The 13,707-nt window shown below is 35.2% G+C and overlaps 1 protein-coding gene across 10 annotated transcripts in view; it reads right to left on the bottom strand.

Annotated features, from left to right (window-relative positions):
• Positions 1–13,707, bottom strand: part of ADGRV1 (adhesion G protein-coupled receptor V1) — a 583,931-nt gene that overhangs the window by 407,018 nt on the left and 163,206 nt on the right. For all 10 annotated transcript variants that reach the window (XM_054555740.2, XM_054555742.2, XM_054555736.2 and 7 more), the window contains 3 exons: positions 13,554–13,661; positions 10,288–10,552; positions 9,461–9,583 (listed from right to left, as the gene is read on the bottom strand). In XM_054555740.2, coding sequence (XP_054411715.1) covers positions 9,461–9,583; positions 10,288–10,552; positions 13,554–13,661 — 496 coding nt within the window. The remainder of the gene's footprint in view (positions 1–9,460; positions 9,584–10,287; positions 10,553–13,553; positions 13,662–13,707) is intronic.

Raw genomic sequence — 13,707 nt, 5'->3', positions numbered from 1 at the left:
TTGACAAAGAAATAAAAACAAACAAAAAAACAAACAGAACTGCTAGAGATAAGTAATACAATGACTATTCTAAAAATTCAGTAGAAAATTTCAACGGCAGACTTGATCAAGCAGAAGAAAGAAAATTAGTGAATTAAAAAATAGGATACTTAAAGTTATCCAGTCAAAGAAGCAAAAATAAAAAAGAATGAAAAAGAATAGAGAAGGCCTATAGGAATTATGTCACACAATCAAGAGAACTAAGCTGTACATAACAGGAGTTCCCAAAGAAGAGAAAGAAAAAATACCAAGAATCATTATTTTTAAAAATAATGGTTGAAAAATGCCTAAATCTGGGGAAAGACAACACTATCTAAAAATTGGAAGCTCAAAGTTCTCCAATCAAATTCAACTCAATGAAGAGTTTACCCAAACAAAAATCAAATACAAAGAAAGAATACTGAAAGCAGCAAGAGACAGAGAATATAGTCGCATTCAAAGGAGCCTCAATATGGCTAATTAGCAGATTTCTCAGCAGAAACCCTGCAGACCCTGAGAGAGTAGAATAATAAACTCAAAGTAATGAAGGAGGGGAAAAAAACTTCCACCAAGAATACTTTACTCAGGAAAGCTGTCCTTCAGAAACAAGAGAGAATTAAATTTTTCCCAGACAAAGGCTAAGAGAGTTTGTTACCACTCGGCCTGCTCTATAGAATTGCTAAAGGGAGTTATTTAAGCTTAAATGAAAGTCTGATAATTAATAACACAAAACATGAGAAAATAAAAAAAAAACTGAATGGTATAAGTAATACAGTCATGTTCAGGATATTCTAATAATGTAAGGTGATTATATAAAGCAAATTTATCTCTACTCTGAGACAAAACTATTAAAAATAACTGTAGTTATAATAAATTGTTAAGAAATACAAATTACAAAAAAAATTCTGAGATCAAAATCATAAAAGTTTTAGGGGAGAGAACATAAAAATACAGTTTTTGTTTGCTATGAAGTTAATTTTTTATCAACTTAAAATAGCTGTTTTTGAGTACAAGATGTTTTATGTAAGCCTCATGGTAACCACAAAGCAGAAAACTACAGTGGAAGCAAAAACTATAAAAAGGAAGGATTCAAAGCAGACCACCATAGGAAACCATCAAGCCACAAAGGAAAACAGCAAGAGAAGAAGAAAGAAACAAAAGATTTACAAAACAAACAGAAAACAAATAATGAAAGGGCAGTAGCAAGTCTGTTCCTATTAATAATTATCCTGAATGAAATTGATTAAATTCATCAAAAGACACAGAATGGCTGAATGTATTTTTTTAAAAAAAAGATCCAATCATATGCTGCCTACAAGAGAGTATTTACCAATAACGACACATATAAAGTGAAAATGAAGGAATGGAAAAAGGCATTCCTTGCAAATATAAGTCAAAACAGAAGGGTAGCTATACTTATATCAGGCAAAATAGATTTTAAGTAAAAAACTATAAAAAGGGACAAAGAAGACCATTATATAATAACAAAAGGGTAAATTCATCAAGAAGACATAGCAATTATAAATATATATACACCCAACATTGGAGCACCTAAATAATAAAGCAATTATTAAATGATCTGAAGGGAGATACAGGCTGCAATACAATAATAGTAGGGGACCCCATTATCCCACTTTCAACAATAAACTGACTATCTAGATGGCATATCAATAAGAAAACGCTGGACTTAAATTACATTGTAGACCAAATAGACCTAACAGACATATACAAAATCTTCTATCCAACAGCAATAGAATATACTTTCTTTTCAAGCAAACAGCACATTCTTCAGGATAGACTGTATGTTAGGCCACAAAACAAGTCTTAACAAATTTGAGAGCACTGAAAGCATAGCAAGTTTGTTTTCTGATCATAAGGGCATTAAGCTACAAATCAATAATAGAAGAAATCTTGGGAAATTCACAAATATGCAGAAATTAAATATACTCTAAACAGCAAGTGACTTGCAGAAGAAATAAAAAGATACCTTATGACAAAAATAAAAATAATATACTAAAATGTATGGTATGCAGCAAAAACAGTCCAAAAAGGAAAATTTACAGCAATAAACACCTGTATTGAAAAAGAAATAAAATATCAAATAAATGGTCTAATATTACAACTAAAGGAAACAGAAAAAGAACAAACTAAGCCCAAAGTTAACAGAAGGAAGCAAATAACAAAGAGCAAAAATAAATAAAAGAAAGACTAGAAAAACAATAGAAAAAATAAATAAAACTAAGAATTGGTTTTTTTTAAAGAAAAAGTTGACAAACCCTTAGCTACATCAACTAAGAAAAAAAGTGCAGATTCAAACAAAATCAGAAATAAAAGTGGAGACATTACAACAGATACCACAGAAATACAGAAATACAAAGGATCAAGAGAAACTACCACAGTTATGTGCCAAAAACTGGATAACCTTGAAAAAATGAATAAATGTCTAGACACATAGCACCTACTAAGACTGAATCATGAAAAGATAGAAAACCTAAGCAGATCAATAATGAGTAAGGAAATTAAATCAGTCATAAAAAGACTCATATCAAAGGAAGTCCCAGAACCCAATGCCCTCATGGCTGAATTCTACCAAACATTTAAAGAGCAAATACCGATCCTTCTTAAATTACTCCAAAAAATTGAAGAACAGAGGATAGTTCCAAACTCACTTTACAAGGCCAGCATTATCCTGATATAAAGGTCAAAGACACTATAAGAAAAAAAGAAATTACAGGCCAATATCTCTGATGAACAAAGATGCAAAAATCCCTAGTAAGACAACAGCAAATTGAATTCAACAATGCAATAAAAGAATCATTCACCATGATCAAGTGGGATTTATTCTTGGAATTTATGGATGGTTCAATATATGCAGATCAATAAATGTGATTCACCGCACTAAGAAAATAAAGAATAAAAACCAAATAATCATCTAAATCGATGCAAAATAAGTATTTGAAAAAAACAACATCCTTTCATGATAAAAGCTCTCCAAATAATAGGTATAGAGGAAATGTACTTCAACACAATAAAAGTCACACCTAACAAACAAGTAACCAACATTACACTCAATGGCGAAAAGTTGAAAAAGGTTTTCTCCAAGATCCTGGCCAAGACAAAGATGCCCACTATTGTCACTTCTTTTCAACATAGTTCTGAAGGTTCCAGCCAAAGCAATTAAGCGAGAGAAAGAAATAAGACATACCTAAATAGGAATGGAAGAAATTAAATTGTCTCTGTTTGCTGACAACATGTTTTATATATTGACAACCCTAAAGTTTGCATTAAAACAAACTCTTAGAACTGATAACTGAAGTCAGTAAAGTCGCAGGATACAAAATCAACATACAAAAATCTGTAGCATTTCTATACACTAATAACTAGCTATCCAAAAAAGTTAAGAAAACAAGCCTATTTACAACAGCAATAAAAAATAAGATAAAATATTTTGGAGTAAATTTAACTATGACAACAAAAGACTCATATACTGAAAACTGTACAACACTGATGAAAGAAATAGAAAAAAACACAAATAAATAAAAAGATATCCCACATTCATGAATTGAAGGAATTAATATTGTTAAAATGTCCATGCTACCCAAAGTGATCTACAGATTCAATGCAGTCCTTATCAAAATTCCGGTATCATTTTTCTATTTTCACAGAAATAAAAAAAAATTAAATTCATATGAAACCACAAAACACTCTGAATAGCCAAAACAATCTCAAGCAAAAAGAACAAGGCTGGATGCATCACACTACCTGACTTCAAAATATAAAGCAATTATGATCAAAACATCTTGGTACCGGCATAAAAACAGAGTGACTGATCAAATGGCATAGGATAGAAAGCCCAGATATTAACTCACACATTTACAACCAACTGATTTTTGACAAAGGTGCCAAGAACACACAATGTAGAAAGAGAGTCTATCCAATAAATGGTGTTGAGAAAACTGGATATCCACATGTGGAAGAATGAAATTAGACCCATATTTCACACCAAATACATAAATCAACTCAAAATAAATTAAAGACCTTAAGTTATAAACTACTCAATGAAAACGGGGAATATCCCAATGACATTAATCTGGGCAAGGATTTTTTTATTGATTCCAGAAGTTCAGGTGACAAAAGCAAAAACTGACAAATGGGATTGCATCAAACTAAAAAGCTTCTGCACAGCAAAGGAAACAATTCACAAAATGAAGGGACAACCCAAAGAATGGGAAAAAACATTTTAAAACCATACAGCTATCCGATAAACGGTTAATATCCAAACTATATAAGAAACTCAAATAACTCAATAGCAAGGAAACAACCCAATTAAAAAATAGGCTAGGCCAGGCCCAGGGGCTCACGCCTGTAATCCCAGCACTTTGGGAGCCTGAGGCAGGTGGATCATGAGGTCAGGAGTTTGAGACCAGCCTGGCCAAGATGGTGAAATTAGCTGGCATGGTGGCCGGTGCCTGTAATCCCAGCTACTCGGGAGGCTGAGGCAGAAGAATCACTTGAACCCGGGAGGCAGAGGTTGCAGTGAGCCGAGATTGCACCACTGCACTCTAGCCGGGGCGACAGAGCAAGACTCTGTCTCAAATAAAATAAAATAAAATAAAATAAAATAGGCTAAAGACCTGAAAAGACACTTCTTAAAAGATGTCTTATATATGGCCAACAGGTTCATGAAAAAAATGCTGATCACTAATCATTAGGAAAATAAAAATTAAAACCAAAATAAGCTATCACCTCACACCTATTAAAATAAGTCTTATTAAAAAAAAGAAGAAGAGGAGAAAAGGAAATCCTTGCAGATGCACTGTTGGTAGAAATGTAAACTAGTAAGATGTCATGGAAAATGGTATGGAGGTTCCCCCAACAATGAACAGAATGATCCAGCAATACCCACTTCTGTCTAGGAATATGTCAAAAGAAATTGAAATCGGTATGTCAAAGGGATATCTGCACTCCCATGTTCATTACAGCACTATTCACAATAGCCAAAATGTGAACTCAACCTATATATCTATCAACAGATGAATGGATAAAGAAAATGTGGTATATATACGTGATAGAATACTATTCCGTTTCAAAAAAAGAACAAAATTCTGTCATTTGGGACAACATGGATGGATCTGGAAGACATTATCCAAGTAAATAAGCTAGGCACAGAAAGACAAATACTGCATGATCTCACTAGTTGTGGAATCTTTTAAAACTTGAATTCATAGCAAAGAGTACAACAATAGTCGCCAGGGTGGGGAAGAGCAAGAGAATGGGAAGTTGGTGGTCAAAAGGTACAAAATTTTGCCTAGACAAGAGGAATTTTTGAGATCTGCACACCAGGGTGACTATAATCAATAATAATGTACAGTATGTTTCAAAATAACTGAGTACATTTCAACTGTATCATCACAAAAATGTTAAGTGATGGATATGTTAATAGCTTGATTTAATATTCCACGTATACATTTATCAAAACATCATACTACACTCAATATGTGTAATATAATTATAACTTGTAAATTAAAAATAATACTAATTTAAAAGTTAGACATAAATAACCTGTGATTCCTGGTCAGTAGTTGAGGTGACTGAAGGTAACACTGCCTAAATGTTAAATGCCTGATAAAGAAAGCAGTAGCTGGGACCTAAGGGAAAAATTCCAAATACTGACTCCTGTATTTGTGCTAAATCTTCTAGTCTTTGCAATCAATATAATTTACTTTGTACATTTTAACATTTGTGAGTTCAACTATCCCCACGCATGGATGTCTCCAAAATCCAAACCTTTAACACCAATTTCTTCCTGATTCTAGTTCCACATCTCTACTAACCACCTACACATGCTTCTATATTATCTCAAACTGAAGACACCTATAAACAAGCTCATCACATTTCCCACTACAGACATTTTCTGTGTCTTTTCCTAATTTAAAACCATTCTCCTCTCAATTGCCAAGGTATAATAATTTTTGCTCCCCACATTTGAACAGACATTAAGTGCTGTTGAATCTTCATTTCTAACTTCTCTTTCCCACAAGGATTTTCATTTCTAATTTCTCTTTCTCACAAGAATCTTCATTCCTAATTTCTCACCCCAGCTAAAGGCCCTCTTCAACTCTTGCCCAGGCAGTTGCAAGTTACTTCATCCAGCATATTCTATACACCAAAGCTATGAGGAGTTGTAAAACATGCCTTTGATCATCATTTGCCATTGAAAAGCCTTCAAGGATTTCTCTATCTCACTACTGCTGAGTGTGATCCAGGGATCTAAGAGACATTGAAACCCTTTTAGAGGATTTCAGAGGTCAAAACTATTTGCATAATAATACGAAAATAATGCTGTTTTCATAATAATGCTGTTTTTCCACTTCACTCTCATTCTTTCATGAGTGTATAGAACTTAGCAGAGGCTAAATGACTGATAATACTGCAGTAGACTGAATTCAGATGCAGACATGAGAACCCAGACTCAGACAAGTACTGCCTGATCTCACTTATATGTGGAATCTGAAAAAGTCAAACTCAAAAAAGCAAATTGTAGAATTGTGCTTGCCAGGGGCCAGGGCGTGGGAGAAATGGGAGATTTTGATTAAAGAATACCAACTTTCAGTTATAAGATGGGTAATTTCTGTGGACCTAACCTACAACATAATAACTATAGTTAATAATAATGTATTGTGTACTTGAAATTGCTAAGAGACTAGATTTTAAGTGTTTTCGTCAAAAAAAAGGTAAATATGTGAGGTAATGGATGGGTTAATTAGCTCAATTGAGGAAATACACATCATTATATGTATATCAAAATATCACATTGTATATCTTAAATATATGTAATGTTTATTTGTCAATCAAGCCTTAATAAAGATGGAAAAAAGTTAATTAATTAAGAGAATCAGTTGGGCACAGTGTCTCATGACTAATCCCAGCACTTTGAGGCAGGAGGATCTCTTGAAGCCAGGAGCTCAAGATCAGCCTGGGCAACACAAAGAAACTCCACTTTTACAAAAAAAAAAATTTTTTTAATTATGTGGGCATGATGGAGCATGCCCGTAGTCCTAGCTATTCAGGAGGCTGAGGCAGGAGTATGGCTTGAACTCATGTATTCAAGGCTGCAGTAAGCTATGATTGCATCACTATATTATAGCCTGACAAATGAGCAAAATGCTGTCTCTTTAAAAAATTAATTAAATACATAAATAAAAAGTAGAATCTACATACCATGTATTAAACCAGACATTAAAGAGATTTTCAAAAATTAAGATAAAACCAATGCCACTCTTCTCATAAAAGTGTTCGTTTTAGAAAGTGTTTTTTAAAAATAACGTTATATTTACACATAATGAGTATATAGCTGTCATTTTAAAATAAATGACTTTAAAATTTCTCAGTTTTAATCTCTTACACAATAAATACGAATAGATTCTAAGACCAAAATGTGTGAAAACTGCTGGATGATTTGAGGCACAGGCATACCATGTGCCTGCCATTCCAGGCCATCTTCTCTAGATTCCAGTGTTGTATCTCCAATCTCAGCACCACAACATTCTGGTCAAATCCTCTGTCCCTGGCACTTTCATCTAGCAATGGTGCCCTCAATGCTATAAACACATCTGCCTTTCTCCTTTGCTCATACCTTTCCCTCTGCCCAAAGTGTGTCCTGCCAATCCACGCAGATATAGCTCAAGCTCTCTCTTAACTCTCTTAATCACTTCAATTCTACTCCTCACAGAGCAAATGGTATTGGTCACTGAAATGGTTTGGCTCTGTGTCCCAACCCAAATCTCATGTCAAATTATAATTTTCAGTGTTGGGGGAGGGACCTGGTGGGAAGTGATTGGATCATAGAGGTGGATTTCCCGCTTGCTGTTCTTGTGATAGTAGGGGAGTTCTCCCAAGATCTAGTTGTTTAAAAGTGTGCAGCACTTCCCCCTTCACTCTCTCTTTTTCCCTCCACCATGTAAAGAAGGTGCTTGCTTCCCCTTCACCCTTCTGCCATGATTGTAAGCTTCCTGAGGCCTCCTAAAGCATGCTTTCTATACAGTCTGTGGAACTGTGAGTCAATTAAACCTTTTTTCTTCATAAAATACCCAGTTTCAGATAGTTTTCTAAAGCAGTGTGAGAATGGACTAATACAGTCCTGTACCTTGAATTAGTATCTTAATATTTTTTCTTGCTTCTCCAACCATACATTAAGGCTTTTAAGTAGAGGAATTCTTCACAGCATTGTAACACTGACTTACATATAGTATCAAATTAATAACTGTGTGACATTTAATTCATACAGAATTGCCATATCTCAGTTTAAAAGCAGGACTGTGATTCATCCAGAGTCACCTATGGAGCCACTCAGGCTTGGCTCACAAATTCTCTAGACACCTCAACAGGAGACATGATGACCCACTGTCTGTGTCTCCTCCCTACGCTATGAACACCCACCCCATGAGCCAGCTTGATAAGCTCACCATGCCAGCTGGCCTCAGCTTCATCTCCTTATCATCACTGGCCCACCCAAAGGATTCCTTGCCAACCCTAAAATAATCCTATAACCTGCAGACAGCAATAATACCTTGGGTTCTCTCCAATCGACTTTGTTTCTGAAACCACAGTGATTAAAAATATTGCTTATGTTTCTGACGTGTGGATTAAAGTACAGAAGACCAAGAAAGGATTTCAGACTGTGGAGGAGGTTGGCAGAGTTCATGAAGCTGCAAGAATTCTCATAGTCATTCTCCAACTTAAAAAAAATTCTTAAATGTAAATACTTGCTATTGCCATATACATACTTTCATATTTTAAAAATACATATTTAATGTCACTCTTCATGTTTCTCTAGACAAAAGAAATATATTATTTTTATTCTTCACTAATATTTTCCTCCACATTTTAGTTATTCTGATTATTCTCAAGCCAATGTCCATTCTGAAAGTATTGATCTGCAAAAAGAAAATTGAAATTCAAAAGAATTTCAAAAAATTATAGGATTTCTGGGAGGAGTATTGTAAAGACCTTGATGTTACATTCTTATTAAAATACCCAGAGTCGGCTGGGCGTGGTGGCTCATGCCTATAATCCCAGCACTTTGGGAGGCCGAGGTGGGCGGATCACAAGGTCAGGAGATCAAGACCATCCTGGCTAACACGGTGAAACCCCGTCTCTACTAAAAATACAAAAAAATTAGCCAGACGTGGTGGCGGACGCCTGTAGTCCCAGCTACTGGGGAGGCTGAGGCAGGAGAATGGCGGAACCTGGGAGGCAGAGCTTGCAGTGAGCAGAGATTGCCCCACTGCACTCCAGCCTGGGCAACACAGCGAGACCGCACCTCCAAAAAAAAAATACCCAGTGTCTGGCAATGTGACACTAAATCTAAATCACTGAGATTAAAATCATTCCGGCTTTCCATGCTACCTTTAGAATTGGTGAGCAGTTGAAAAGTCCTTACCTATTCCTGAGGCTGGTGTGAAGGAGTGGATTCTGTTAACAGCAACAAAATCTAGGGACTGCAAATACCTGAAGGAAGACTGTCCCATCTCCCAGATGAAAATATCAATTGAATTCTGATCTCCTACAATAATGAAATATAAATCAAATCTTAATGCAAAAGTTACAGGAAAAAATGACAAAATTACATAATAAAACTACAATAAAAATATCAAGAAACAAATTTCCTCAGAATCCATTTAGTCTAATAAAAATACAAGTTAATAGGAAGTACTTCAAAAGTCTTTTTGCATTTACTGCGTGACATGAATACATTATTAGTCATTAACCATGATATAATGTTAAAGAAAGAACAAGGACAATTTTTTTTTATTTTTTTAGGAATGTTGCAATTTTACCCATGAAAGTTCTACTCAGCAGCAAAAAGCAAATTTTCCTTCCAAGAATATTCTGAGTCTTATAAAAAGTTTTGAACATTATTTATTAATACTATAAATTATTCATGGCACCTCAAGTAAATACATATAAAAAGTTACTTGTTTGCATCCTGGGTATAAAATATTCATGTATCTTTCAACTTTACCTATCTACTTCCAATTTTGTTTTCATGTAACTTTCAGGTAGTAGTCAGAACACAAGATTAGGGGTATAATGCTTAACTATTTCTCAAAAATCCATTTACAGCTGACAATTAATACTTATCTATCAAGAAATATTCTACGGATTAGTAAAAAATTATTGCAAGGGCATTTTCATATAAAATATACCATATGAATGCTAGATGATTTCAATAACTATATATACACTACAAATACTTTATCTTCTCACCTCGAAAGACATTTTTGGCAAATATCAAGTAAATATCATTGGCTGAGGACAAAGCCTCAACTTCTGTTGTCCCACTGACAGGCACCTCTTGAAAGTTAATAAACCCGCTGCCAGACCATCTGAATAAAAGGGAGTTCAGCCTGGCATTAGCCTGGGAAATGGCTAAGAACACAGAGCCTCCCTTGTTGAACAAGGCCATGGTCAGCACACCTCGGACAGGGAGTTTTTGATGCAACACGAAGCTTCTTCCATTCCACCTGAAGACCTGAAGGAAATGTTGAAATACAAAACCCTTTATGACTAGGAATTTAGCACTTGCAAGAATGTAATCAATACCATATGTTTACTCTCTTGGATCCTTTTATTTGATTAAAAAGATACTTTCATAAATAAGAAAATACTAAAACTGATGCTCCCTCGCTGCTCTCCCTTATCTAATCTGTGTGTGCACATATATGTCTATGCACATAAGTACACATACACACACACACAGAGTGAATGAAAGAGAAGTTATTTGAAAAGAAATCAGTATCAAATGTACATCTGGGTAAGGGTTGGTGACAGCAGGAAAAGGGAAAGCTAAAACCAGGAAATAAACTACATATGAAAAATTTAGAACTGAATAAGAAACATTCTAATGCTGCAATATTATTATCAATTGCTCGAGCAATAGAATACAGAGAAACACCTAAATCCTTTTTGTCCCCATGGTGGCAGTCAATGCACGCAAGGTTTCAGGGTAAGTGTTCATAAATGCAAAATTAAAATTCAGACCCTACCTGAAGGCAAGCTGGTCAATGTCACAGAAAATTATACTTATTCAGTCAACAATTAGGAACTTTTGAGCCACAGATATTATGCTAGGAACTATGGATACAGCGGCCTTTCCCTTTATGGATCTTATTAACTATTAGGAAAAGGTAAACAAGAAACATATCAATAATTAAGTCAAATGTATGAGTATAAAATGAGTCAAGTACTGAAGATGACAATTAGGATGGTCTGATACAGAATTATGAAGGTATTTGGGAAATCAAGTTAGAAGGAACAACATGACAAAGTTCTTAAGACAGAAAAAGTTGGTCATTATCTGAATAAAGACTGGAAGGAATCTGATAGTGCTGGGAGAATGATGAGAGTTAAGGCTGGAGAGGTAAGATCATCATGGAGTACCTTCCATTAGGGTGACCATATAATTAATCACCTAAACAGGGATCCTTTAAAGAGTGAAAGGGGCAATATTAATAACAATACCAGAACAGGCATAATCCAGTACTTTCCAAGGCAAATCAGGAAATATAGCTATCCTATGTTAAGCCCATATTAAATAATTTCGAATTTACTCTAAGTATAACTGCAAATCATTGAGTGGTTTTAAAATCAGAAATAACATTAGTCAAATAACATTTTCAAAAAATGCCTCCAGTTACTCAATGGAGAATGGATCTGAGGAGGTCAAGGAAATTCAGAGAACAGCTAGGAGGACCCTATAATGGTGTGGAAGAGAAATAGTGGGGACCTGGAGTAGGGAGGAGTAGAGACAAAATGTCTCCACTTATTGACACATATAATAAAAAATACTTAATGATAAACTCGATGTGAAAGAATAAAAAGCAGTAAGTTCAAGACCAGCCTGAGAAACATGGTGAAACCCCATCTCTACAAAATACAAAAAATCAGCCAGATGTGGTGACACACGCCTGTTGACCCAGCCACCCGGGAGGCTAAGGTAGGAGGATCACCAGAGCCCAGGAGGTCAAGGCTATAGTGACCTGTGACCACGGCACTGCACTCAAGCCTGGGCCACAGAGCCAGACCCCATCCCCCCCACTTAAAAAAAGGAGTAATCAAGGAAGAAATATCCCAGGATTCCGTCCTAAGCAACTGAGTTCGTGGGGTTGCTATTTCCTGAGATGAAAGCTAGCACTGAAGTAACGAGTTTCATAGTGAAAATCAAAGGTTCAGTTTGGGATATGTTAAATATTATGTACCAAAAATATATTTAAGTGAACATGTCAATAGGCAGTTAGGTATGTAGGCCTGGAATACAGAGGAAAGGCTACAGATATAATTTAAAATACACTAGCCTATTGCTGATATTTAAAACCATAGGATTGATAAAAGTATCCAAGTGAGTGACGAGAAAGAAAAAAAAAATTCGAACTATAAGTGAATCTTTCTGGAAAACTCCAAGACATCTAAGTTTACGAAAGGGAAGAGGAACTGGCAATGGGGACTGAGAAGGATCTCACACACACACACACACATACACACAGAGAGAAAGGGAAAAGGAAAATTTGTGTAGTGTGTTAGAAAGCAAGGTAAGATTTATATTTGAGGATGAGGTGACTGTCACATGCTGGTAGAATGTACAATGATTGCACAGAAAAACACCCACTGGATCTGGTAATGCAGTTGTCATCGGTGAGCACAGGGAAGTAAAGACAAAACAAGTAGATAATTCTTTCAGGATGTCTTACTATAGAAGGGAGAAAGGAAATGAAATGAAAACTAGAAGGGAATGACATCAGGGGAGGAATTTCTTTTTAAGCTGGGTGAAGCTGGAACATTTAGGCTGACTGTAGTAACCAAATAGAGAGAGAGAGACGTCAGAGATGGAGGGAATAGCTAAACCTCATGAGGACAAGATGAGCACCTATGTGAGAGGCCTGGCTTTTTAGAAGGGACACTTTCTCTGTCGTAGCAGGAATGAGGAATAAGATTGGGTTTCAAGTGGGTTTTTGAATTTGATGTTGGGAAAATGAATAATACCCCTTTTGGTAGCTTTCACTTCAACAAGGGAATTAGCTGAAAATGGAAATGTGAAGCATGTATGGAAGTTTAAGGAGTGACAAAAGTTATCAAATAAGCATTACTAGAATTACAAGATCTAGTTTACTAAAGAAATGTGGGATTTCTGAGGTGATACTGAATGCCCGTGTGGCAATGCTAATCATGAATTTTTAGTGATACTCTCTGTCTGGCTGTGTGATTTTTCTCCACAATGTTTTGCAATTCAGTTAAATTCTAACTAAATGTTCATTTTTATTACTGCATTATCCTTGGCTCCTGAAGACAATATAATATTTTATGACCCTGGTGTTTAAAAATTAACTTTTAACTAACCAGTCTTTATATTCTACTTTACCACAATCAAATTCTGGTTTTTTTTATACTAAACCAGCAGACCATACCTTTGGTAAATTTCAATTATAATGTTAAAAAGAAAAGCAAAAAAAACCCACTTCATTTTAAAAGAATCAAACCTGAGTTAATTCAGAATCATCTCTTTGACTTGCAATGATTAAATAATCTTGGCTGTCTGAAGTAAAATATCTTACTTGAGAACTTTCCAGAATAATGATTGTTTGTACCTGCAAGGGCAGAGTGGGAATGAAAACTTAAAGGAGAGTTGAACTA

Source organism: Pongo abelii, chromosome 4 (assembly GCF_028885655.2).
Source record: "Pongo abelii isolate AG06213 chromosome 4, NHGRI_mPonAbe1-v2.0_pri, whole genome shotgun sequence".
NCBI lineage: Eukaryota > Metazoa > Chordata > Mammalia > Primates > Hominidae > Pongo > Pongo abelii.
Note: the sequence above shows the minus strand (reverse complement) of the source record. Positions and strands in the feature narration are given on the sequence as shown.